The sequence below is a fragment of the Apteryx rowi genome, unplaced genomic scaffold (assembly GCF_003343035.1).
Source record: "Apteryx rowi isolate R43461 unplaced genomic scaffold, aptRow1 scaffold_6, whole genome shotgun sequence".
NCBI lineage: Eukaryota > Metazoa > Chordata > Aves > Apterygiformes > Apterygidae > Apteryx > Apteryx rowi.
Window position 1 is genome coordinate 4,432,565 of NW_020450871.1, and position 25,950 is coordinate 4,458,514.

General features: G+C 50.7%; 2 protein-coding genes across 3 annotated transcripts; one reads left to right on the forward strand and one right to left on the reverse strand.

Moving 5' to 3' along the window:
- Positions 1-1,351: 1,351 nt before the first annotated feature.
- On the forward strand, positions 1,352-8,041 carry TMEM184A (transmembrane protein 184A). Its single transcript, XM_026083106.1, has 8 exons — positions 1,352-1,590; positions 2,462-2,627; positions 3,843-3,933; positions 4,025-4,100; positions 4,737-4,828; positions 5,468-5,637; positions 5,756-5,953; positions 6,504-8,041. The coding sequence occupies exons 1-8, from the start codon at positions 1,366-1,368 to the stop codon at positions 6,752-6,754; spliced, it is 1,269 nt and encodes a 422-aa protein (XP_025938891.1). The 5' UTR covers positions 1,352-1,365; the 3' UTR covers positions 6,755-8,041.
- Positions 8,042-11,518: 3,477 nt separating this feature from the next.
- On the reverse strand, positions 11,519-22,321 carry MAFK (MAF bZIP transcription factor K). 2 transcript variants are annotated; one of them, XR_003256206.1, is made up of 3 exons: positions 17,615-17,694; positions 14,965-16,385; positions 11,519-14,315 (listed from the first exon to the last, which is right to left on the reverse strand). XR_003256206.1 is itself a non-coding variant. In XM_026083003.1 (3 exons), the coding sequence occupies exons 2-3, from the start codon at positions 17,648-17,650 to the stop codon at positions 15,951-15,953; spliced, it is 471 nt and encodes a 156-aa protein (XP_025938788.1). In that variant the 5' UTR covers positions 17,651-17,694; positions 22,301-22,321; the 3' UTR covers positions 11,519-15,950. The 2 variants fall into 2 exon arrangements, 1 of the variants encoding a protein (XP_025938788.1); XM_026083003.1 differs by adding an exon at positions 22,301-22,321 and having other exon boundaries at positions 11,519-16,385.
- Positions 22,322-25,950: the final 3,629 nt, after the last annotated feature.

Below are 25,950 nucleotides of genomic sequence, written 5' to 3' on the forward strand. Positions count from 1 at the left end.
ACCAGGCCAAGCTTACAGTTTTTCCTCCAGGCGATAGTTACCCAGCAGCTAAAATCTTTGTTTATTAACAATGCGCTGAGAAGTGTCTATTTTGTTAGAGAACCGGTTGCAGGGCTTTTTTTTTTTAAACAGTATTGTTATACTCTAGAGAAAGCAGCTTTCCGTAGATTAGCTGAGAGGCCAAACACGGCAGTTTATGCATCTCTTGGCCTTGAGATACGAGGCTGCCTTATAAATGAGAGCGTATTATCAGGTCGTTCCTTGCTGCCTGCGGATGCAGGGTGCATGGTGGCTGGTGCATCCCGGCCACCCTCTGCACCAGGCTTTGGGGCGAGCTGCTTCAAGTTGGGTGAGCGCCTGCTCGAGGGCAGCTCTTGAGCCCACAAGAGCCTTTTCCTGGGCTGCTAAGACCCAAAAGGGCTGCAGGACACGCTGGGTGAGCAAGCTGGAGAGAGGCCAAAGCACCTTGGCGTCCCCGGGGAGGCAGCAGGACGCCGGCGCCGGGGCAGCAGGTGCTGCCTGGGTCTTGGCTGCTGGCCATCCTCCTCCCCTCGCCAAACGGCGAGAGCGGAGTGGTCTCGCCTGGTGGGACAGCGGGGCCCCCATTTCCCTTGTTCCTCCTGCGTGTAATTCACACGCAGCAGCAGCAGGAGCCTCTGGCTGCCTCTGCCCTTCAGGGACTCTGGGCTGGGTTGCTGGGGCTGTTGGTGGACCCCGAGTCCCCCACAGTCCTGAAGCGGCCGAGGTTGGTCTGCTGGCTGGAAGCCTGGGGTGATATTGCACCTTGGGCTTCTTGAGCAGCCCCAGTGTTTACCCCTAGCAGGAGACCAAGCGTGAGGAAAGGAGCCAAAATGTGGGGGGACCACAAGGGTCTTGGTGTTTTCTGGACTCCCTATGAGACGGCGATGTGTTCACACGCTGTCTGTGGGGTCCCCACAGTGCCTTGATGGCTCATTGATAGGGGACTCGCTTCGATCACGGATGAGGGGTGATTTTTATCCCTTAAATCTCTGATTCTTGATGGAAAAGGGTCCTGAGCCATGAGTATGAATTCAGAGGAGCACGAGTGCAGGCAGATCTTTCCCTGAGTCAAGCAGAAGGAGAAAGGCTAGGAAGAAGTGTGTGTTTTGGGGGACGCAAGGACCACAAACAACTCCTCGGAGAAGCGCGGGTTCATTCTCGAAGGATGGTTGAATTTTCTCGTTGGCAGAAGCAGACCCAGCTGTGGTGAACAGGCTGGTTTGCGAGAGGCTCTGAAGGAGTCAGGGGCGCCCTGCGAAAGGCCTGGGGAGGAGAAAAGCTAACGGCAGGTACATCCGTGCTACGGCAGCCGCGGCGTTCACTTCTGCTCTCCCCTCCCCACAGATGAGCAACGCCACGCGTGCCCTGCCCTCTCCCGTGGCTCCCGGCACGGCTCCCGGGCTGGCCGCAGCACCTGGCCCCCCGGCCCTCACCGTCCCGGATGGCTCCCTGCTCGTGGTCGCCCGCAATGCCTCCCAGGAGAGCGGGCAGCTCTTCCTGACCACCACAGTGGCGCAGGTCGTCTCCGGCCTCTTTGTGTGGTCAGCGCTGATCATCACCTTCCACCAGGTACCGGCAGCCCCGTGGGTCTCAAGCCCTCACTGCTTGGATTAACACTAGGGTAAAACCTACTGGTTGCCCATGGGCTCGTTGCAATCGCTCCTGTCCCTCCCTCAGCCCCAGATAAATATTTCCTCATGCCGAGGCTGGTGGTCTAGTGCTGCTGGCTGCAGCTTGGGCAGTGCTGGGCTGGGTTGCTCTCTGGAGGGGATGTCTCTGCTGTCGGGAGCCAGGTGTTTGCAGCTCAGGAGGGTGGACTTTGCCCGGCCACACTGCTGCAGGAGCTTCCTCAAGCTGGGAGAGAGCTGGGGCCTCAGCGCTGCCCGGAGGCAAGCGCCGAGCCCGAAGCTCTGCTGTGTTTCTCCGCTCGCTTCCCTCACCTGCCATGCGGCAACGTGCTGGATCTGAGCCTCTGGGCGCCCTCCATGGGTTGCCCTGAACTGCCATGCCAGAAGGCACGTTTTTGGTGTCACTGTGGATCTGCCCTGCTGAACCCAGCGGGACTGTGCCGGAGCAACACGGGCGCCTCCGAGAGCCAAACTCAGCCTGCAGCCCCGCGGTGGCCAGTCCCTGGGATGGGGCTGCCCTGGACTCGGCGCCAAGAGCAGCATGCACTGGTCCTGGCAGCTGCAAGATGCTTCCCTCCCCGGCAGCGCATGGCCCTGCTCCCTCCTGGCCTTGTGGGCAGTGCTCCGGGGCCAGGATCACCCTGGGGATTGGGGTGGAGATGGGCTCGAGTGTCTCTTCCCCGAGATGGGTCTGGGGTGGAAAGCCAGCCAGAGGAAGGCAGCGTGGGATGAGCCTCCTGCAGCCCTGAGGCTGAGGGCAGGGTTTTCCTCCTCCCCAGTCTGCATGCTGGACGCGGTCTCCTTCTTTGCAGATCTACATGCACCTGAGGAATTACACCGTCCCCAAGGAGCAGCGCTACATCATCCGCATCCTCTTCATCGTGCCTGTCTATGCCTTTGACTCCTGGCTCAGCCTCCTCCTCCTTGGGAGCCACCAGTATTATGTGTACTTCGACTCGGTGCGTGACTGCTATGAAGGTGAGCACAGGGGGAGGCCATCGTGGCAGGAATGCTAACAGCAAAACAGGACTCATCTCCTTGATGCACTACCTGTGTCTCTGGAGCATCTGGGATTTCACAAAGTCGTAAATCTTCTCCACCTCTCTCACTTCTTCCATGTGGAGGCTTTACCCTTCCTTGCCACTCAGTGGCATGTCTGACCGCACGGGTGAGGTGAGCTGCAAGAACTTCTCCCTCAAACTCCTGTTCTCACAGTCCTGCCCAAATGTCTTTTTTTACCATACAAAATTGAATCTCTAGTGGCATTTGGGGCAGGGAGGGAGGTGGCCCATGGACAGACACAGACTGGTGCCTCTCAGCTGCTTGCCCACAGGCTCGAGGGAGTGCAATGTCTGTTCGTGCTTTACAGGGAAGGGGTTTTCTGGCTCCTTTTGAGGTAGAAAAACCTAAAGCAGAAGGCAAAGTTATCTGGAGATGCATAGCTTTACCTAAGAAATAATCCCCCAAAAAGGGGAAGCTGGGAGATTTTGAGGGGCAGGAGAAGCTTGTGAGAGTTGCCCTCCCACTGGGGAATGCAGTGTCGTGGGCATGTGTATTATGTTGGGTTTGGAGCAAGGGAGCATGAAAAATAAGTGATAGGGTCTAAGAAAACTCTGTTGAGGTCACTGAGCAGGAGGAGAAGTGAACTAACTGTGGATGAGCTATGGAGAGCATCCCAGAGCCAGTTTCTTGCTTCCTAAGACCACACGATCTGCTCTTTGCTGGGCACTAGCTGCTCAAGCTGCCCTTTGACATTTCTGAGGTCCTTCCACGAAGACTGTCTCTGGCCAGTGCATTTCTGCCTTGCCTTGTGTGGCTGTGCATGAGGACTGGCACTGCTGGGACATTCAGCTGCATGCATCTGCACTGCATGAAGGGTCTGCGCGTGCAGGGCACTTCTGCTGTGTCTGCAACACCACACGCTCACTCTGAGCACGTGGGGCTGTGCGTCTGACTCTGCTTGGAAGCGCCTGCCTTGCTGAGCAGGTGCTGCAGATTTGACCTGCTACTCCTCTCGCTGAGTTCCCACCCACATGGAGACCCTGACCAATGTCCCAAATCCTCAAACCCTGCCTGGATGCTGTGCTGCGGTGGGTGAGAAAACATCTGAGCAGAAAGGGATGTGCAATGTAATGTAATAGCCCCCTGGTTCTCCATCAGCCCTGCTGATCCTGTCTGTCCTTGCCTTGCCAGCTTTTGTGATTTATAGCTTCCTGAGCCTGTGCTTTGAGTACCTCGGTGGGGAGAGCACCATCATGACAGAGATCCGAGGGAAGCCCATTGCGTAAGTCATGGCATGCCACGAGTTCCCTGGCCCTCCACCTGCTTTCCCCATTGACCAGCCCCCATGGCTTCTCCTTGGGTTTTCCTTCCAGGTCCAGCTGCCTTTATGGGACATGCTGCCTGCAGGGCATGTCCTATTCCATTGGCTTCCTGCGCTTCTGCAAGCAGGTGGGTACCTGGCAGGGAGCCCTCTGGGCGAGGTACTTTGGGCAGCCACCTCCGAGTGAATCCCTTCCCCGGGGCCTTACCAAGGGGGTTCTGCTGCCCTGCTCTTTGGAGATCTTCATTTTTTCCTCTGAGGGAGGCAGCTCACCCAGCTCCGCAGGCGCCTGGCCAGCAGCAGGGCGCCGCACTTGCTGTCCCTGCCTCTGACTCACTGCTGAGTCAGGGTCTCCTCCCACTGCAGAGCTGAGATTTTATCTCTGTCCAGGCCCAGGTTAGCCCGGACAGCTTTCTAGCTCTCCAGGGCTCTGCTGCAAGCTGAATCCAGGCACTGGTCTGTCCCCAGGGCCACCAGGTCTCACCCCTGGGAGTGGATACACTGTCTTTTGTGGCAGCTCCGGGAGCACAGCCCTGCTCCTTCGCTGCAGGGCTGCACACCGAAGCTGGTTCATATTTCATGCTGTAGGTAGTGTTGGTCACTCCTGCCCTCTCAGGCCAAGGCAGCAGAGAAACCATCATCTCTGTCATTCTGTCCTGGGAGCAAAGAGGTTGGCTGGTGGGTAGCAAGCTCTGCTCCCAGCCGGGAGCGCATCGGGACGTCCTCCTGCCCAGGGTTGTATGGTGTCTCTCTCCTCTGCACAGGCCACGCTTCAGTTCTGCATCGTGAAACCCCTCATGGCCATCGTCACCATCATCCTGCAGGCGTTCGGGAAGTACCACGATGGGGACTTCAAGTGAGGAGGCTGGGCCTGGGGGGTCAGGGAGGAGGACGCTTGCCTTCCTCAGGTGAAGGGGAAGGATGGGTCCTTGCTGCATCCCCGGAGATGGACATCCTTCTGCAAGCACTTCCCCGGGGAGCTGCTCCACCGCTGGTGGGAGCACAAGCAGCCCGAAGCACAGGGGAACATCCCCATCCTTGAATGCCCAAGGGACCAAACTCCCACGGGTTGTAATAAAAAAGGTCCCACTAACAGAGGAAAGGCCAACAGGGGCTCACTGCTCCCCCTGCTCCCTCCTGCCTCTCCTTCCCTGGCTAGGCTGTGCCCTCTCTCCAACCCCTGGAATGAAGCCATATGCTTCCCAGAAAATCCCTGTCTTTGGCATGGCGTCTGACCTCCTGCTGGCTGTGAGAGCCCTGAAAGCCACCGGGGCAGCCCAGCCTTACCCCGGCTCCTGCCCTGCTGCCCAGCCCAGCTCCGTGTGGCTGCCAACCTCGAGAAAACACCATAGCGTGACCAGCATGTCTGCACCTCTCACCGGAGCTGCGGCTTCTCCTGCCACTTCCCCCTTCTTCCCTCTTCACCTCCCAGTGACTTTGCCACCGGTCACACTCACTCTCCACAGTCCAGGGCAGCAGCACTCTCTCTTTGCAGTGTCCACAGTGGCTACCTCTACATCACCATCATCTACAACTTCTCTGTCAGCCTGGCACTTTATGCCCTCTTCCTCTTCTACTTTGCCACCATGGATCTCCTGCGACCATTTGAGCCAGTCCTCAAGTTCATCACCATCAAGGCGGTCATCTTCCTCTCCTTCTGGCAAGGTGGGTCCCTGCCGTGGGTGTCCAGCGCTTCTCCTCTCGTAGCACTATGCTGGCTGGGATGCAGCCTGCGACCCAGAGGTGCACAACCAGAGCTGATCCCTCTCCCTCCGCCTCACAGGGACGCTGCTAGCAATCCTGGAGAAATGTGGGGTGATCCCTGAAGTTCAGATTATTGATGGGAAGGAAGTGGGAGCTGGAACAGTGTCTGCTGGCTACCAGAACTTCATCATCTGTATTGAGATGCTTTTTGCCTCCATTGCGCTGCGCTATGCATTTACTTGCCAGGTGTACAGAGAGAAGAAAGAAAATTCAACAGGTAACTCTTCCTCTTCCTCTTTTCCTTCCTTCACTGGTGAATAAGGAAGGAGGAGAACCCCCTTACAGCATGGTAAAAAATACTAGAGGAATTTCCTTCTCTTGTATTCCATGCGATTCCTCTCCTTCCTCCTTTGTGACATCCGTGAGCCACACTGAATGGATAAGAAGAGAGACCAGAATAGGGGAATTTTGGTATTATGGAACATGCTGCTGGAGAGGGTCCATCCTCTTAAAAGCAACCTGGAAACATGGAGCTGGGGTTGCCTTCCCACTCCTCAGTGCTTGCTACCTCTTTCTCATAGGGAGACATGGCCCTTGATGGGGCCTTGATCTCCAACTTCCAAGGAAACCAGGCTAAAAATGTTCCTTCAGTCAACAAGCTTGGAGCACTCAGGCTGTTGCATGCTCCTCTCTGACCATGTCCCAGAGCTTTAATGTATCACTGGGTTCAAAATGTGTCTTTCTTTGTCCTTTACTCCAGCTGCCTGTGGCCAGTGGGCAGTGTCTGCTGTCTCATCACTGGCCCTTCTGCTCTCCCTGTTTTTCAGCAAACCTTGCCCCAATGCAGAGCATCTCGAGTGGGCTGAAGGAGACCATGAGCCCCCAGGATATCGTGCAGGATGCAATTCACAACTTCTCGCCCACGTACCAGCAGTACACCCAGCAGTCGATGCAGGAGGGAGAGCGCAAAGCGCCCAGGGAAAACGGGCACGTGGCATCCAAGGCAGAGGGACTGAGCAGCAGAAAGAGCAAAAACATTGAGAAAAGAGTGCTGATCCTGTCAGACGAGGAGCTGTAGGAGACACCAGAGGGGACAGCGACACTGGAGAGGCTTAAAGCCATGCAAATGGGAACTGTCTAGAGGCTGAGACAACCTGGTCTAATCAGAGCACAAAGAGAGCAAAAGAGGTAGGCCAGGATAGCTTATAAATCTCCTCAAAAAGCCAGTCTCTTGAAGTGAAGATGCAATAACCGAGGGAAAAGTTAAATCAAATAGTGCCAGCTTCTACCATCCTACCTCTACTGGTATCAGAGATTGGGCTGTCTTTGCTCCTATGCCTGTGACTGAGCACCCATGCCTTGGTCTGTGCTTTGCCTGTCCCACTGCTGGTATTTTGTTGCCAGTCTCATGTCTCTATCCACACTCTGGGGATGTTGTGCAGGGACATGAACCAGGCTCCTGAACATCCCTGTAAGCACTGTAAGACGGACTCGCTGCCGTCACCCTCCTCTTGTCTACAAAGAGTGTTGAGGCCTGAGAGGAATGCTTTTCTCAGCACAGTTCTGCTCTAGTTTCTCTTGATTTCAGTAAAAATGATCTCTAAGGACCTTGTGGAGAAAAACAGACCAGGAAGGTGACTTCACTTCACCTCAAAACCCGGTAATGTTTTAAAGATGTTATTCCTTACTTTTATATATTTCCCCCCCCCTTCCCCCAGAAAAGTCTGAGGAGTTGTGTAGAAGACCTTTACCAAGGGGGAAGAGTTGATCATCCTCTTCTCTCTCCTGATGGGGATGCAGCTGCCTGAAATAGTAACTCCCCTGGGGAGTGGTGGTAGGACCATGCTCGGGGCTAAAGCAAGGTCTTGCAGCTGCATTTGAGAGCTGTTGGTGACAGAACCTCTTGTTTATGTCTAAACTGACTTATCTCCAAAGCGATCAGAAGTTAAAAGGGATTCCAGTTGCCTTATCGGAGTGGTTATTAGGGAACCAGACTGTGACTGGTGGCGGTAGGAATGTACTTACTGGAAACTGTCTGTTCTTCCTAACCCCTTTCTATTTAATGTCCCTGTCCCTGCATTCAGAAAACAAGTATTGTAGCTAGATGCACTAGGGCCATGTATCTGGGCTGAGCACCAGAAGAATTAGTGGATGTTGGAGAAACTCATGAGCGCGGTGGCACTAGGGCTCCACGCGAGCCATTTCTCGGCCTTGGCACCTCTGTGCGCCTGCGAGGGAGGCTTTGCCCAACTGGAGGGAGCCGAGACCAGCTGGGCTGGCGTCGGTGGGGACAGGCCTGGTCGCTGCCACCGTGGCTGGGGGCAGTACTGCTTGCAGGGAACGACACGCTGTACTGAAGAGCTAGATGGATTTCCCCCCCATCAAACAGTGGTAAAGAGCACGCATTCTGTTAAACTTCCTCTGTGTGGGTTTTTCTTTTTTTTCCCCTCAGGCTAGTCTAATACCTAATGCTGTTAATCAGATGATTTCTGGGAACTCATTTGGGAACTGGCTAGAGTATTGTTTGGGAGTGGGTGGAAGCTGGGTAGTGAAAGAACAAGGGCAAGTCTACAACCTCAGCTTTGCAATCTTGTGGCAAACAAACCTATGGGTAAGGCTTATAGCCATTTTACACTCAACTCCTAGTAGGTTTTTTTTTCCTGCTCTTGAGCTGCAAAGTGTAAATTGCAACCTGAAATTATTTTATTTATGAATTTTTTTCTAATAAACAGCAATTTCTACTATGGACTGAACAAGTGTTTTCACTTTCTTGGCTCAGAGAGCAAAGCCCATAATCTGCCTGTTTCTGCTCTAACACCGATGCTCTTAAACTCAGTATCCTCCCTGCCTCTTGATGCTGGGGCAGCAGAAATATCTGCACATGCAGCATCCTGCACATCTCGGCATTCCCAAGGGTTTTGTGCTCCTCTTTCTCACTCCGCAAACAGTGGTATGCTCCCTCTTCCCCTCCTTGCACCCAACACTCTCCTAAGCTGTAGATACAGCGCTTCAGAGATGTTGAATCCTCTTTAGCCAGGCTGATCACAGATTCCAGCAGCAATGAGACAAAGTCTATTTATTATTATCAGAGAAATCTTATAATGCCAGAAGACTGGGATCAACAACACTGGCAGGTGGTAGCTAAGCCAGTCTTACAAGTCCCTCTGCTCTGAAGAGCCACTGCTCATACCTGCTCAGCCGGTGAGACTGCTGTCACGTTTTCTGTGGCTAGATCCATAAACAAGTCATACACTCTGTAAATTCAGGCTCTGGGAGCAGGACCCTAGTGCCTGTGACGTGCAGCTTCAGTGCTTGGAGACGAGGCTGCTCGGCTTTATAACACAGCCATCAACAAAGCAGCAAAGTCTCTGAGCTGATCATCTTGGTCTTCTCTATGCCTCTGGAGAATCTCCACAGCTGCAGGGAACAGAGGCTGCTCCATCTCACAGGGCGAGGACAGACTGCAAAGGTGATGATGGCACATCTGTCGGTGTGCTTGCAGCCGCTGAGATAAAGACTTGCACAAGAACACAGCAAGAAATGCAGTCGTACTTCATTGCACAAATGATCAACTCCAGTGCATAATGGGCTGCATTCATTGCTCTTGCCAGCAGGTGCAATTCCCACCGCAGACAATAACAATTGCCTATTTATGTCAAGCCCTGATTACTGTATTATATGTAAAACAGGTCTTTCTCACAAGCAAAACAAGAAAAAAAAATCAGCTGTGACTCATCCAAGTCAGCAGTGCGATAGCAGCCTGAAGGAGCCGTGTTGGGCTGGACACCAGCTGGCTGCTGTGCTGTGCAACAGCAGGCAAAGCTTCCTTCTCCAGCAGGCGTGAGCTTGGCCGCCTGGTTGTTCTTATTCTGGGACAGGCGAGAGAGCGCGCAGATCAGCCTGGGCACTGTCACCGCACTCAGACCGTTACACTGTCAAAACGCATCAAGAGAGAACAGAAATGCTAAAGGTGTCTTCGGCTGAGCATCTCCCCTAGCACACAGGGGAGACGTGTGCTCTTACACTAAAAAGCTTCTTTTTATTAAAAATACAGCAAAAGCTGGAGGTAACACACAGGGATGACCTACACACATGCCCGCCTCTGTGCCTGGCGCCATGCCAGCAGGCAGCTTTGGAGGAACAGGCTTTTCTCGCTGCCAGCAGCAGGCTCCAGCGGTCAGCAGATTTGTTTTCCAGTTTTTGCTTGTCCTCTGCTTTTCCCTGAGGGCAGGGCTGTGGCTGCTGGTACTTCCTACCCCGGCTTCAGGACAGGCAGCTTTATAACTCTCTCATGTCAGGCTTGCCATCAGGCCGCATCCTCACGGGGCACATCCTGCCATCGGTACCCACAAGAGTTCGGGCCAACCACACTTCCTATGTGTTTGAGCACAGGGGAAGGTGGCCGTTACCGCCGCAGAGAATCCAGTGTTTTCACACACTGGTTCTTGCCTCAGACTGGGAGCTGTGAGGCAGAGACGCTTCTGGTTTTTGGGTGTTCAGTACCTACCAGCAAGTCCCTGGGCCAAGCTGTTGATGGTCCTTTGTGGGGGAGCAGGCTATCAGACCTACAGCTGACAGTAGGATTCATGCTTTTTCAGGTCTGTTTTACCAGGGCTCTTCTCAACCCAATTACAGGACTTTTCCTCTACTAAGCACGGTGAAGGTTACTTTTCCTTTCACTGACAAACTGCCACCTGGCTGATTGCTAATGTCCTTTTCCACCTGAGCTAATGTTCCTCTGTCCCTCAGAGGGTCACAACTGTCCCACCTCTCTCCTCTCTGCAGTCACTGGCTCCTCACTGCCTTTTCTCAACCCAGCAGCTGGAGCAGTTGATGTTAATTTTCTGCAACAGGCTAAGCACAAGTGACTGCAATCAACCCCCGGGGCTGCCTCAGTGTCCCTGCTTACTCAAGCCCTCCCAGCCCCACTTCTGGCACTGACCGATCACCCATTACCTGCTTACCTGTAAACCATCTCAGTCCTGCTTCTCTCCACTTAGAAGTTACATAAAGACAAACTCCAGCTTTGGCCAATGCACCCATCTCCAAGATCCTCAGCCCAGCACAGGCCAAGTGTTTTCTCCCTCCCATCAGTTGTCCCCTAAAGAAACAGGCCACTCAGAAAGGGGATTAAAGATAACTTGGCTCCTAGGCTCTCTCTGGCACATGGTACCATCTCTTTAACAGGCCCAGTGTAACAAATAGGGAGAAACAGAAATATTGATTTAAGGGGTTTAAGCAGTTTATTCACAAGTAGTTGTAGAGGAAAGCAGTGAAGGGATATCTCACAACCCCAAAGAAGAGAGGGGAGCGTTTCTCTCAAATACTGTGACCTCACAGCACAAGGTCTTCAGGACAAGAGTAATTTTGCACAGCAGGCTCTCGGCATCATGACTGCAGGTAGGTGCCTACTGAACTATCAGTCCCTGCTTGCTCACAGGAAGTTGCTATCATTAATACCTAGTGATTACACATTAAGTTGCAGTCTGGTTCGGAGGAACAGATATACGTGGTCTAAACATGAGATCCACTGGACAAGCAGCTTGGACAAGAGTTATCAATTGAGCATATTCCAAATACATCAAAGCACCACCAAACTAAGGCTTGGAGAAGGACGAGCTGGCTACACGCACGCTGGACTAGTTCAGACACTCCCAAAACCCTGCGCCGGCGTCATGCTCACCTTAGCCCAGCCTCCCTTCCAAAAATACATCTTTCACAGGCAGCATGGCAGCAGACAGTTAGCTGTACACTGCACAGGCTACAACAGACAAAAAACGAGGAAAACACTCCACTGAGGATCAATTCAAGCTCCAAAATGCTGACCATACACCAGGGCAAGTCTGAAACCAGAAAATGCTTTATTGGAAAGGTACAAAAAAAACCAGTCACTGCAGCTAAATTTACAGCAATAAATTACGTTGTGGCTGTCAAGAGAAAATAATGGACACAAACACAGGGCTATTCGCCTTACAAACAGGAATCCACATTGCTTGGTATATCAATAATTTATTTTATAATAAAAAAGCAGCACAAAAATAAATATTGAAATGAAATTACTGAGTAACCACAGAGGATAGAATGAGCTGGTGATAAAAAACAACTTTAAACAGAAGACCTCTATCATTAAAAAAAATGAAAGCAAGTATCCACCATCTACGGAAACACCCCAGCAGACTGAAATACAGACGAAGGAAAACAAATCCACATTACAAAAGTTTTTTGTTTTTGTTTTGTTTTTAAATAAAAACAATCATGACAACGAAGTTTAAATGATTTGAGAGAGAAAAAAAATGCCTTCTCCTCCTCCCCGGGTTTGAGTTGTCCAGTAGCCTGAACGCTCCTACAGCACGACGCCCAGCCCTGCCACGGCTCACCTCCACGCCAGCTCGCCCGCCAGTGCTTCCTCCCCTCCCAGCCGTCCCCGGAGCTGTGGTGTCACCCAGGCCTCTACGATGGCACTTCACAGCCTCCTTGGGCAGACGAAAGAGCTGGGCGAGAGCAGAGACACTGACTTGCTTCAAAGGGGTCTGGAGCTGCCCTAGAGGGAAAGGTTCCCCACTCCCAGCAGAGAGCACAGCAAATATGTCTGCAAGAACAGAGACTCCCCTCCTGTTGCTGCCCCGTGGTGCCCAGGGACACGCTTCGGGCCGCTTCCAGCTTCCCACCCGGCCTGCGGTTCCCATGTCAAGAAACGCCAGGCCCAGGGGAGAGTATTCCAGCGCTCAAATTCAGAGCCCCTACCCCGCACGAGGGCAGGGGGACAAATGAAGAGGGGCAGAGAAGGGAGTCCCGGCATCCAAACTACTGCAGCAAAGAGACAAGCAAGAGGTACTGCCGCGGAGGAGCGCCACGGGCCGAACAAGCACTCCTTACCGGGGCTGCCTTTGTGGTTCTGCAGGCAGTAACCGGTTCCCCACGTGGCGCTTGCCCTGGGTGTCAGACTTGCAAGTGCAGGACGGAGAGAAAAAACAAAACAAAACAAAAAAAAACAAACAAAAAAACAAACCCCAGAGGAATGCAATGCGACAACCCCAAGCTGGAGGGCCCTCCAGTCCGGAGGGTGGAGGAGCTGGGTCTCCAACATGGTCAACAGCTTTCGGGTCATTCCTCCCTCCACATTACCTTGCAATTCTGATCCCTCTGTGGAAGTTTAGCCAGGACATTTCATTCCCCTCCAGGTCACCACCCAGGGAGCCCTGGACTGGCAATTTCTTTTAATAAAGATTTACAGTATCAAACTTGGAAAAAAAATTATTTTTTTACGAAAAATCTGTACGATAAAATGTATATAATTATATATTTATATATATATTTCTCTCTCTTTAAATATTTCCACGTGGTCCTTATGGATATCCAATATGGATTACCTACCATGGCTATGGTATCAACAGCTTTAACAACACCCAGGCCTCTTGTTCTTTATCGAGTGACCAGAGATTTAAGTGCCTACCAGCACAAAACTAGCAATCACTTGGACAAGCCTTTGGCACCCTTCCAAGAACTGGAAAAAGAAACACTTGGCCGCAAGGGAAGTGCCACATAAAGATATGTTTCTCAACTCATTCCAACAGCAAGACGACCCCATGGAACAAAGTTCAGCCTCCATCCCCCTCTGAGCAACTGATCCGAGTTCCCTGACAGGGACTGAGGACAGTCAGAGGAGTGTTCCTATCTAGCCAGGAATATTATGGAGCTCTGGAGCTGTTTTAAAAACTGGAAGCATTTGGGCATTTTCAAGTCAACTGGCCTTTTTCTTTAAAGTTTTCATTTAAAGCCCCAACAGTGCCAGGAGTCTCCATTTTGCCTGTTTTTGGAGGCACCTGTAAGGTCTGGGAAAGTTTCCAATGTTTGTGAGTTGGAGAACATGAGAGGACCAGGAAATGACAGTAACATCTTTCTCTTCCTCAGCTTCTGCTGTGGGAGTCAATAACTGGTATGATACACAGGACATCAATCTGCCTGTTAGGAGATAGGGAGGGAGTGGAGGAGAAATGAGGTAACGCTAAGTGTCGTCCAAACTCTACACGTTGGAAAAAAAAAATCACTTGAAGGAAACTCCCTGCTCCCCTCCATAACACGTGGATCTGGCAGGAGTAACAAGCCTTCAGGAAGCGTTTCATTTGCACCCTTTCTGGCTCAGTAAGGTCACGAATGCAGATGTTGAGGACTGAACGAGAACCAAGTCTGAGGTTTCTCTTTTCATTAACCTATTTCACAAAGGACCCTCTTGGGAAATCCTGAGACTCCAATGACAAGGTGAAGAGAGAAGAAGGGAAAGGAAAAAAAAAAGAAAAAGAAAAAAGGCAAGCTGACAACTTCTTCCAAAGACAAATAGGGCTTCACTAAAATTTAAACTTAATGCTATTCAAGACAAGACAAAGCCTTGAACAACATATTATACTGGGTCTTGGATGCCGGTTTACTGTCCTTTAAAACAACAGTGGAACTTGATTATTCTCTTTCAGTCCAGAACACTCGTGAATTTTGTTTTCTATTCTAGAGCCCAAATCCTCTAAGTTCTTCTCCTCACCTTAAACTTCAGCAATCTCATTCTCTTCTCACCTGTGTGACAACAGGCATCGTCCATTCCACAAGTCTCTGACCTGCCCTGCAAAACTCACAATCCCTTTTCTTTCCTAGTTCAAAAAGAAAACAAAACAAAACAAAAACACACAAACACCAACATAGCTATTTTTACAGTGACCTGGAAACATTCGTCTTTTCAGTGCTGTTGCAGAACAGCAGAATCTCTCCTTTTGGCTTCCCACTTCCTGCCCATCGCTGAGCCAGAAACCCCTCTTCTAAACCACTGCTCAGAGCCATATGCACGACTTCTCGATCCCAATTTTATCATCCCCTATACACACTGATTTTCATCCTGCCCTCTGTGCATCTCTTGGGATAATTCACAGCTTCCCAAGAGAAAGTGTCAAGTTTCAGGGTCACATTCACACAGGTTGTCTGAACACTGAGGGTTGTACACTGTACTCTTTGGATCCCAACTTCAGCGCCTGACACACCACAGAGAGGAAAACTCTTACGGCTCCCATCCAACCACCCCATAGCCCCTCTCTGGTCATCAAAGACTGGTGAGCCTGGCTCTCCAGCTGGGATAGTCATTGCTTACCTACCAATGCTTTTGTCAAAGAGGAGGCTTTACAACTTCTCTCTTCCTGTCTTTATGCTATTGCCCTCTAGTTACACTTCAGTGCTTTAAAAACATCTTTCTAAAATACTCTGTATAAACCCCTTATCATAGCGCTGATCCCAGCAGAACACTCCTACCTTCTTGCAGTCAGTTCTGCCTCCTTCTAATAATACTTCCAGGATTTTTCCTCCTTGTCTCCCCTACTCCTCCCCATCACACAGCTCTTCACAGCATTTACTGTGCCTTCTTCCCTTAAGCTTCAGGGAATCCATAAAAAAAAGCTGCTACTTCAAGACTGCGGATCATTCGGAAAAAATAAACTGCATAAATATACCCAATTCACAGGCACACCTTAGGGAAGGAGCTATTGGGGAACTTGGTTTGGAATAAAGGAGGCTGCAATGTAGTTTTCATAGGCCACACAGGTAATGGAGCATATTAAAATATGTAAAATATATATTTTTCCATATTTTAACAGCATGGATTGAAAACAAAAGGTTATTCCTAATGGGTGTGGTCAGATCCAAGCATTAGTCTCCATCATCCTCCCACTCCCATCCATTCATGGCAGGATGAAATCCACTCCAAAAAGCCTGTTTCTCTGCCCTCGTAATAGCAGATGGAAGTAGGGAGGGGAGAGGAGATCTTTCTTACAGGGAGTAGGATGCCACTAAAGGAAACTCTTTTCCATACATTCATCTCACATGATGATTTCTACGGTCCATCTGTTTCCTGGCTCTTGAGCATCATTCATGAAGACTCCGGAGGCTTCTCGGGTATCTTCTCCCAGCTGGAAAGCTGCCCACGGCCTAGAAGGGGTTGGGGAGGCAGGGGAAGGAGGAAGCAGATCTTGCTATTTGTACTGCATACAGAGCTCAAATCCTGGACACGAGAGGTTGATGGAGCCACCGAGTCCAGAGAGAAGCAGCCAGTTAAGTTCCCTTTGTAGATTATTTTTTCTTTTTTCTTTTTTTTTTTCTTTTTTTCCTTTTTTTTCTTTTTTGCACTTTTGGAAGAGAACTGTTAAAATGCCAATTCTTGACGTGACCAAGGACTCTGGAACAATGCATAAGAGCCTTTTCCCCTCCCCTCTGAAAGGCTGCTAGTTCCCCCACCGAGGGCACTAGGATGCTGCTGAAAACGGCACAGAACTGGATGAGATTTCGGCTGATTTCACGATGGTGATGACACTGGTGGTGGCAACTTTGGTCGGGGTAATAGGCCCTCGCGCCACAGTACGAGCAAAGGTCTGGAGTGCTTCGTACTTGGAGCGCAAGGCGTCCAGCTCTAGCTTCATGCTGCTGTTTTCTCTGGCCAGCTTCTCCACCTCTTGCTGCAACTCAACCCGCTGCCTCTCTAACTCCTCCTTCTGAGTCACACGCTTGATGCGGCAGCTCGCAGCGTAGCCCCTGTTCTTCAGCGTGCGTCTCCGCTGCTTCAGACGGATGACTTCCTCTTTGGTGAGACCCCTCAGGTGCTGGTTCAGCTCCCGTACGGACATTGACACGAGTTCATCATCACTCAGCACTGGGGCATTCTCTCCTGACTCCTCCTTTACCTGCAAATACCAACAGCACAGGGGTAGCAGCAACCCTACATGAACGGCTACGCTGGACAGACAAAGGAGACAGGCTACCCCTCAGCAACATAACCCCCCACCTGGAAAGAGCCCCCAAAGCACTTTACAGACCACATGCTTGACTAAAGCATGGCCACAGATGGGTAGAACACGGCAGAGATCAGAGCACCATATCTCCTGGCTTTGGGTAACCCTCTTAAGTCAGGAAAAGCAGTCAGCCTTACGCATCCAGTTTGAACTGACAGACAGATGAAACAGTACTTTTATCTCCTTCAAAATCTTAAAGTGGACTGAAGTGCTCTGTGTGTTCTGTGTCAGGACACGGAATTTATACTGAATCCTAAAAATGACACCTTTTCTCAGAACCATGCTGGGACACCTCACATGCTCATTATATTCTGGGACACATTGACACTCTCAAAAACAGAACAGCCACTGGCACACAGGGTTTAATTAAGCATCTGGTGGCTTTTCACTGAAGATGCTCATCCAAGCACTGACCAAAACCAACTCTGCTTGGCTTACGGGACCACAGCCTGACTTGCTTTTCTGGAGCAAAGTCCAGAGAAGTTGCATGAGAGAGACACCAAGGGATTGTGCCTTTTTCTTATGGATGTTAGCTGCCACAATTATTTTCAGAACCTTAAGACATCTTTTTTATTTTTATTTTTTTTGGTCTCTTCACAGATTGCAGGATACGTGGAATGAAAAGCCAAGACACCAGAAAGAAACCACAACAAAGACTGAACAAAGTGCACAGGGACAGCCACAGAGCAGGTGTGTCCCAGATGTTTACCGTCTCATGTACCTATGAGAAAGCAGCTTGAAACTTTCTTGCCCCAGTTCATCTCAATCCTGAGAGCAGAAGTAATGCATTCTCAGGCCTGGGAGCACTGGTTTCAGGATGCTGCCAATACCTAGTATAGTCAAAAGTCTCTTGGGTCACAACTGGGATACTCTAGCATTTATGCAATCCCAGAGTCTCCAGACTTCTGTCTAGATATCACCAGTATTCCTCTATACTGTCTTCTCAAGAATTTTCCTGTAGATAGTGGGAAATTATATTGGCACCCATTTGCAAGAGTCTCTCCAAAGAAAAAAGAAATATATATATATATATATTCATATATGACAGTCCTCACATGGAGTTTGGTTCTTTGACATCTTCCCCTGCCACCCAGCATCACCCACTCAGTCTTTCTCCCTACCTTTAATGCCTTGTTCGGTTTGGGATTAGTCGTCATAACCTGAGCACAGTCTTCTGGACAAAACTGCTCAGAAATTGCAACTGAAAAATAAAACAAGATTTTCAGGTTTTCAGTAATCTCAGAGATAACAGTAGGAAAAAAAGATATCAACACAGTCCAAAACCCCAACTCTAAAACATCACTGAAAGAAATAACACCGCACAACTGTTTAAAATCCTGGGAAGGATTCAGGGATTAGTTTATCCTTTTCAGACAGAAGAAGGAGATACTTGCATTGACAACAACTGCCTTGCTTTTTAATGCTAAATACCTAATATTTTGCTTTTAAGTACACCGAGATCAAGCAAGGAAGACAGGGCTGGAAAGAGGGAAACGATACCTGCGCCTGTCTGTAAACAACAGTTATGCTAATAACAACATACTGCCTTGCAATATGCCATCTCTTCTCAAGAGAAGAGCAGAGTTTGGCCTCTCAGGCCCAATCACTTGTTCACCTCCCTCTGGAGGAATCCCAGACACACAGAATGGCCTATTAGGGACTGAATTAAGAGTTACCTCTGCTCATAAAAGGCACTGAAAAGCCACAAGACAACAACTCCCTTCATTCTTATTTTGATTATTATTAACCTAGCTTAAAATTGAATCAGCAACCCAGAAATAAGCTGCCTAGTTCGTAACCTGCTTTCAGAACCGTCCCCACCCAAAGGAGACGCTACTAGAAAACCCAAACAGCAGAAATGAAAGCCCCCGGATAACAAAGCAAGGCAGGCATTTGCCTCTCCCAACACACCAAGGCTGTTGCTTCATGATCCTCTCAGCTCCAGGCTATTAGCGCTGACCTGTCTGATATTTCTCGTGACGTGGAAGCATGTCCACCGAGAGAGACACCGTCCTCTGTCAAGACGCTGCCCTTCACTCTCACCTTAGCTGGTGACTACACCCCTTCGACCAGCGCTTTGGAGAAAATCTACCTGCCCGGACCTCCATCGGAAACCTTCACCCCACAGAAGTGCCAGGGACGAGCCCGGCAGCACCGCAGTCTGTCAGGTACCTACCACGAGAGAGGCGACTGCAGCTGTGACACCATCACAGCCTCTGCTTATCGCTCCCCCAGCATCTCGGCTACCCTGCAGAGAGGGCGTAAGGCACTGGCTCCCGCACCGCGCCAGGGCCCCCGACGCACAGCCGTGGCGGCTTCGGGGGCTGCACACCCAGTGGCACCACAGAGCGCGCAGCCTGTCTGGCAGGAGTCCTCTCCCCCCACCCCACCCCAAACCCTCCCCATTCCCACGTCTGCATCGTGTCACACATTCTAATCATTCATGAAAAATCCAGCCAAAGCATCCCAAGCATGATTCCCTTCTGATAGTTGCCATGGTGACCTTGGGAAAGTAGCCAACCCTGAGACAGTCACCATGGAAACAGAGAAGCCCAAAAGCAATAATGACTTCAGGTCATGTCTGTGCAAAGACATCACGAGGTCGTCAGAGAGTAAACAAACTCATTCATATCTGCAAACAAGGGGTGGAGGGACTTGGGGGGGGGACAAAGGTGGGGTGTGGGAACAAAAGAGCCATGTGGATAAAGGTGCTGGCTCAGCTTGCGTTGCTCTCGCTTGAATTTTATCAGTCAAGACACCTCATTGTCATATGACTTGCAGAAAAATCAAGATCAAGACGAGAGAAAAAGCACCAAATCCCGTAAACGCAAAGCTACAAGATACTATCCTAGATATTAGGGTGCGTATTTAGGCGCCTCCTCTATTTTTAAGTCTGAGACAGCACAGCTTTCCATGTCTGCTGGAGGAGGGACAAGGACAGCCGCACAGCGCACAAGCCAAGATGCTTTGTGATGAATGGACCACTTACAGCAACTGGTGTGCACTGCGTTTTCTAGAGCATCACACAGAGTCCTTCCCTCCCCTCTGCTGGTACCAAACCCCACCCTGGGCACACTTGCAGCAGCCCTTGCCTCCACCACGGCAGCAGAAGCAGCCTCAGCGGAGGGAAGGAGGGCACCCTTCGCAAAACCCAGTCCCTCGCCGTTAGTGCAGCCCCCACCTGCCCACGAAAGCGTCCTCCGTTACCGAGCGAAGAGGCCGCGTCTGACCTCTGGCTGCTGCAAAACTGCATATTTTGCACCGGAGTCGACGGCAGGCAGCAAGGCTCTCCTGCGAGCGTGCACACACAGGCGCCTTTTCAGATCTCAGCGTTGCCCTTTCACCGTCCTCCTCTCCATTGCTTCCCCTTCACGCTTGGTATTCACCGCCCGCCCCTACCTCCAGGCCAGAGGCACACACATACGCACTAGCACGAAGGAGGAAGGAAAAGCTCCTCGTCTTGGCCAAACGGTCCCAGCGAGTTAAGGAGAGCAGAGCGCTGCCAGTGCGTAAAGGAAACGGCCTGCAGCCCCCTCCCTACACACGCACAGAGCCGCGGGCCTTGCAGGCAGTTGGTGCCATAGTTATGCAGTGAGTCACCAGCTGTTTACAGAGTTTGAGAGCTCACATTCCCACAGCATCAGAAACTCTTCCTTCCCTCGGCATCCCCCCTCCCTCACCGCCCCCATCCCTACAAGGAAAGGGGCACACTACAGTCCCACTGGCGGCACTTCGCGCGCAGTTAAACCGGAAAAGGAAAGTCAAAAAGGAGGGGGAGGCCGACAACAGACCAGTCACACCCACCGATTACACAAAAAGCCTTTTGATCCTCACCCAATGTGTCTTCAAAGCACTTTCTACACCAGCCGATGGAAAAACTGAACAGGCCGCTTGGCTGCGCAGAGGTGGAAAGAAATGTAAAATATTGTGGAAAACAAGTGCCGAAGGTTGAGATTCCCTCCGGTGGGGGTCACTGTCTGGGCTCGCCTGCCACCCAAAGCAACGCCGCTGCGGCGTTAACAAGCTGCTCCGACTCCACGTGATGAATCCACTTCTGGTCACCTGTTGCTCTGTGTCGCCAAAGCAACATCTCCTTACACTGCACATTCCTCCGCGGACAACGCAGACTCCTTCACGTTTGGTACGAGCGCACGGTTGGTACCTGAATTAACGGGGGTCTTGTGCTTTACATATGGCTTTCCTTGCATCCTGAAGCACTCTAAACAGACTGGCTTCCCACTAAAATGTGTCGGGATCAATCCTATTTCATTGGGGCGAGATGCCAGAGCCCTTCCTGGCGCAGACACGAGGAAGGAATTCAAGCCACCATCAGTAATTACAACGCCAGGCCATCTTCAAAGCGAGCGGGATGGGGGCCACCCCCATTCTTAAGGTCCGAATTTGGTAGTACAAGTAGAAACGCTCAAATAGACTCAAGCTCATCACTCAAACGTGAATGCCAGAGTGAGGCTTACCTCTGCACTAGGTGAACCCCCAGGTGCGGTCCGAGCTTAACTCGAAACTGATACACCACCACTTGCAATCCTCATTGACAATCCTGCGTGGCCTCGGGCAAGTTACTTAAAATCTGACTCCATCTCCCACCTGTACAGTCCTTTTTGTCAGGACTATTTAGGACTATTCAGTTACCAACTACAAGTAAATATAATTGGCGTGGCACTTCCCACAGATAGAAGGCAAAACCCCATGACAAAATAGTAAATAACACTGCAAGCTTGTCATATTCAGTGGTGCCCCCTAAACATGCTGCACAAGGGTCTTCTGGGACTCTAACTCTGATTTGATTACTAGAACCCTTTTAGTCTTTACCCTATTTCTGCCCTTCTTTTCTTAATTGCATCTGCTGCATCATGTCTAAAATTAGGAGCTAAGCTTTTTGGAACAAGGACCGCATTACATCTTTATTCTGTAAGCAGTGTGACACACTTAGGATGCTACATAAATAAAACAGCGAGTAGTAATATACCAACAGTAAGGGGCAAAGGCTTTCACAGTTCGGCTCCATGCTTGTACTTAAAGCAAATGTTTTGACTGCAGGTTACACAAAGAGTCCTTGTAATTCCACAATAAAGTTATCCACCGATAGTCTTGCCAACACCCTCATCCTCTCTGAGGCAACTCTTAAGTCACTCACAGCACCTTCCTAAAAACCCGGCGTTCTCAGGCTGACGCCTTGTCTGATAGTCTCAACTCAGTCCATCTAGTGATCCCCAGTTCCTTTGCTTTGAAAGGGAAGATGAAAGAAAATCTGACCAGTGCCCTGAGGCAGGACAGAGCTTTCTATGTAAAATTTGCAATTAAGAAAAAAGAAAACACGTCAGAATGACTTTCTACATTACAGGGCTCTCAGAGCACGTTACACGTTAAGGAATTACTATAAAGTCATTGCTAACACCCAACAACCGTGGATGAACTCAAATTTTAAAGCCCATTCTGTACTGAAAGACAAGCCTGGCCACAACATAAGTATCTGGCAGACAGCCCTACTGGTATCGAGCTTCCATCCTCAGACAAGTACAGCAAACTGAAAACATGCAACTCTCACCTTGAGCCAGGCCAGCAACGACTTCTAAAGGGTAAAAACACAGCATTTGGTTTAAGCAGTGAGAGGATCTCAGCCATCAAGTCTTAATTCAGCACAGCCATTCATGCAGGGAATACTCTACTCAGACATTCCAAAATGCAGTATATAATCCCCAGCAGCTGTTTTAGTAAGTTGCCTAAATTTCTAGTTTATCCACAAGTTAGTCCCAACTCCTGAACGCTAGCCAAATGAATATGCTTACCAAGGATAACATCACATCTGACAGGTGAAGGGAACTACAGATGCTTAAATCTTGATCTCTGTGCCTCTGTCCCTCGGAGGCATGACTGGATTTCCAGCACATTGCAGCATGGTATGCAGAGCACCATCCCTCCCCTATCATTCAATGACCGTTTTCCTGCTCTATCGATCTTCACACATCCTGAAAGACAGACTGACGCTTGTCATTCATTTGTAATTTGTAATAAGAGAGGGGAGGGACAGGCTGATGATGTGAATCAGAGAGTAGAAGCATATGCAAGGCAATATATTTGACATGAACAGAGAGAAGACACAGAGGAGGGGGTGAGTCACTGTTTACTGTTCTAGAGGAGCTACACACAGCCCTCACCCAGCTGGCCAGCTTTCCGTTTCCCTTATGGATCGGAACCAGCATGCAGCAGCAAAGAACAGACTCAGGAACCTTCAGACCGAATTTGAGAGCTGCCAGGACACAGCTCTCTGAGGCGCTCTCTGGGGAAGCCTGGACAGAGATCAGACAGTCTTCAGTGGTTTGGTAAACAACCTAGTCAGATGCTGCAGAAAGCCTGTGGTTAGAGAGCAGAGGATACAGGAGGGTACACTTGGGTGTCACATCAGAAGCCCTGGACTTCTGGGGAGGTGGTGGCTGAAGGCGAAAGGTATGCTAAAGACAGTTCTGATGTAGCCAAGGCACCGCATACAGCACTTCTTTCCTTCATGCACTTATAAAACACGGTGACAGAGCTACATCAGAATTAGGTCTCAGCATCACTAGCCTAGAGATGCATTCTCCCTCAAAAAGGGAAGCTGATCCACAGAGCAACCAATAACCCTCAGACCTAGGGGCAGAACTGGGATCAGGATTCCTGACTTCACTGGTCCTGATCCCACGTGCCAGCTATTAAGTCAGATATCTTCCCTGATTGCTAATAATGGAACATAACAGCATTGCTATTCAGAGTCCTGTAATATCGCAAAGCAGTGGGATTTGCTATGCAATCTGTCCCTCCACTTCAGAGCTTAGCAGCAGGGTAATTGCTTTCATTACCGCCTCCCTCCTCTCCCCCCACCCCTCCTTCTAGTCTTTATAGTCACCCAGTGCTGCATTGCTTTGTGCTTGCTTCATGCCTGGAAGACTCTCTGCCCGAGTTTGAAGATAGCCTGAAACAACAGCTCAGAAAGAAGTGGAAACTGCCTGTTCATCTCGACAGGGTGCTGAGCCTGAAACTTCCTGATAATTGAAAGTGCTAGCGCTGCTCAAGTATTTCACAGCTGGATGTTTACAAAAATGATCAGCGAGTGAGCTTATCCCACAAACCCTAACTGCCGCGGGGGCCAGCACTCCCAGCTGTCCTTTCTTCAGTTCCCAAACATTGAACACAGCTAGAGATTTTCAATACCAAGTTCTGCAGTGCATTCCACACCATTAATCATTTTTCAATGTTGATGGAAATAAGAGTGCATCGAGCTGATCTGTAGTTTTATTCTTTCAAAAGGCACACAGTCATTCTAAACTCCTTGCTGCAACAGATTGCCAAGATGGGCAAAGGCACAGAAATGAGATAAAACATGACAAAGCATGTTGTCCTTGACAGTCAAGTGAAAAAAAAAGCTAGCGAATTTCTGTCTCTGGTTTAGAAATACTTTCAAGGCAGGGTATGAGCTTGCCCTAATATAGCCAAGAACACTTAACACAGTAAGGCTCAAGTGCAAAGCCTTGACAAGTTGAGAGCCTGCAAAGACTGGTAGGATGTCCCGCTAATGAAAGTCACCACGTGCCCCAACCTTGCAGCAATCTCCTCATTAATAACATCTTCCAAATCGTCGCCCAGCACCTCTTTCAGGTACAAAGAGAGTTAATTCTCCCGACGCTCAGTCCTGCCAGTGCTGCGCACTGCTATTGGACAACAATAGTGTCCATCACATTTAGGAAGTGACTGCACGAGGAAGGTTTCTCTGCATTACAGTGTATACACGGAAGCAGAGAGAAAGAGCAGACGAACAAGCACCGGTTTCATCAGTGCGAAAATAACAAGGTAAATTAATTTGCTACTAAGCCATGACAGTACTACACTGGAACGTGCCATCCGGGCTGGGGTGCTGGGTTACGCTTCTATACAGGCAAAGCTCACAGGGACTCAAAACACAACAAAAGGCATGCAACTTTCCATCTTGTAGGCAAGAGCATTTTCTTCCTAACAGCTCTGTCTCTCTTTCCAGCCCCAGTTTGGCTTTAGGACCAAGCTAGGAAAGGAGGGGACGGCCAGGTGAAAATGAAAACGGAGGCCTTTCCATTTTCTGTAACATAACTTTGCCCAAAGGGGGTTTGTTCCTAATTTGAGATCTCATGGCCTGCTTTTAGCAGAACCGGTAAAATAGATCCCCTCCTCCACAGAGCAGCACACGAGGGAGGGGAGCAGACTCACAGCAGCCTTGGCAGGAGGAGGAGGAGGAAGGAGGTCTGTCTCAAATTGACTGTAAAACACTTTTAGAGTTCAGAGATCTCAGTTCCCCTCACTTGCGGCCTGGACATTTCTCTAGCTTATGCCACCTTCTTCCTTGTCTTTGTGAAGAGTTCGGAATAGGGTTTCCCCACCCCCATTTCTGACTAAAAATCCAAACTGATCTGTATCCACCAGACAGTCACGTGGCCATGGTGCCAGCAGAGCCGATTCGGAGAATGTCATGGTCCCCTTTCCTCCCACAGGCGTGGTCTCCGGGGCGGCTGGAGATTACCCTTTTTTTCAATGTTTCCACCCTGCAAAGAGAGCCCTGACCAGAGGCTGCGAGATCAGCCAGAGGGCTGCGCGCCCCTCTCTCCCAATCCGAGGAGAAGTTGTGCTGCTGGGAGATAAGCGCTCGCTCCCCGGCAGAGCCCTTACCCTCAAGCCCATCTACTAGGGACAAGAATAAGAAACGGAGCCTGCATTTCCCACCGCAGCACCACGCGCTGCTGTTCGCGCTCGATAACCGCTTCCCAGCGTCCAAACGCGCGCTTCGCACGGAGGCTGTGAGCTGGAGAGCTGCTAACTAACACAAATAACCACACCTAGTTACCATACGCTGTCCGCACACACCAGAACCATCTTCGGACCAACACCGACTTCTCCGTAGCTCCCCAGGCTCCGTCAGTACTACAAAGGCAGCTATTTTTAGCACCCCAAGCGCACAGCGTCACAACAGGTTTCCTCAAATGTATTTTAAGAACCATTCAAAGCCCGACGCAGGCTGCATACTAATCTTTAACAAAAACACCAAAGCATCGCTGACATGCAAATTCAGCATCCCCTCCCGGGGCAGCCGGCAACTTCTGGCAACTTTTAGTCAGAGGGCTGTCAGCACGGGGCACGGCCGCGCCGGTGTGCGGGGCCACGCGTCCCCCTCCCCAGGGCCACGCGAGGACGGGGGGGGGGGGGCCGTGGGCAGCGCCGCGGGTGGCCACGCGGGAGAGGGCGATTGAGCAACGCTCGCCACGCTCCGGGCTCCCACGCGCCCAAACGCCGCGGCCAAGGCGCCCAAACGCCACGGCCAGCGCCCAAACGCCGGCACCGTCGCAGCGACCCCCGCCCCAGGACCCCCGCGAGCTCCCTCCGGCTAGAGCCAATGCCCCCCCCGGCGAGGGGCTGCCCCGCCGCCGGGGCCGCCTCACCT

Excerpts from the sequence above, each read along its gene's own strand:
- MAFK (XM_026083003.1), bottom strand. The coding sequence starts at position 17,650 with ATGACGACTAATCCCAAACCGAACAAGGCATTAAAG. Across the intron at positions 16,386-17,614 it reads AACCGAACAAGGCATTAAAG|GTAAAGGAGGAGTCAGGAGA; the intron begins GTAGGGAGAAAG and ends TGGTATTTGCAG.
- TMEM184A (XM_026083106.1), top strand. The coding sequence starts at position 1,366 with ATGAGCAACGCCACGCGTGCCCTGCCCTCTCCCGTGGCTCCCGGCACG. Across the intron at positions 2,628-3,842 it reads GGTGCGTGACTGCTATGAAG|CTTTTGTGATTTATAGCTTC; the intron begins GTGAGCACAGGG and ends TTGCCTTGCCAG. Across the intron at positions 5,638-5,755 it reads CTTCCTCTCCTTCTGGCAAG|GGACGCTGCTAGCAATCCTG; the intron begins GTGGGTCCCTGC and ends TCCGCCTCACAG.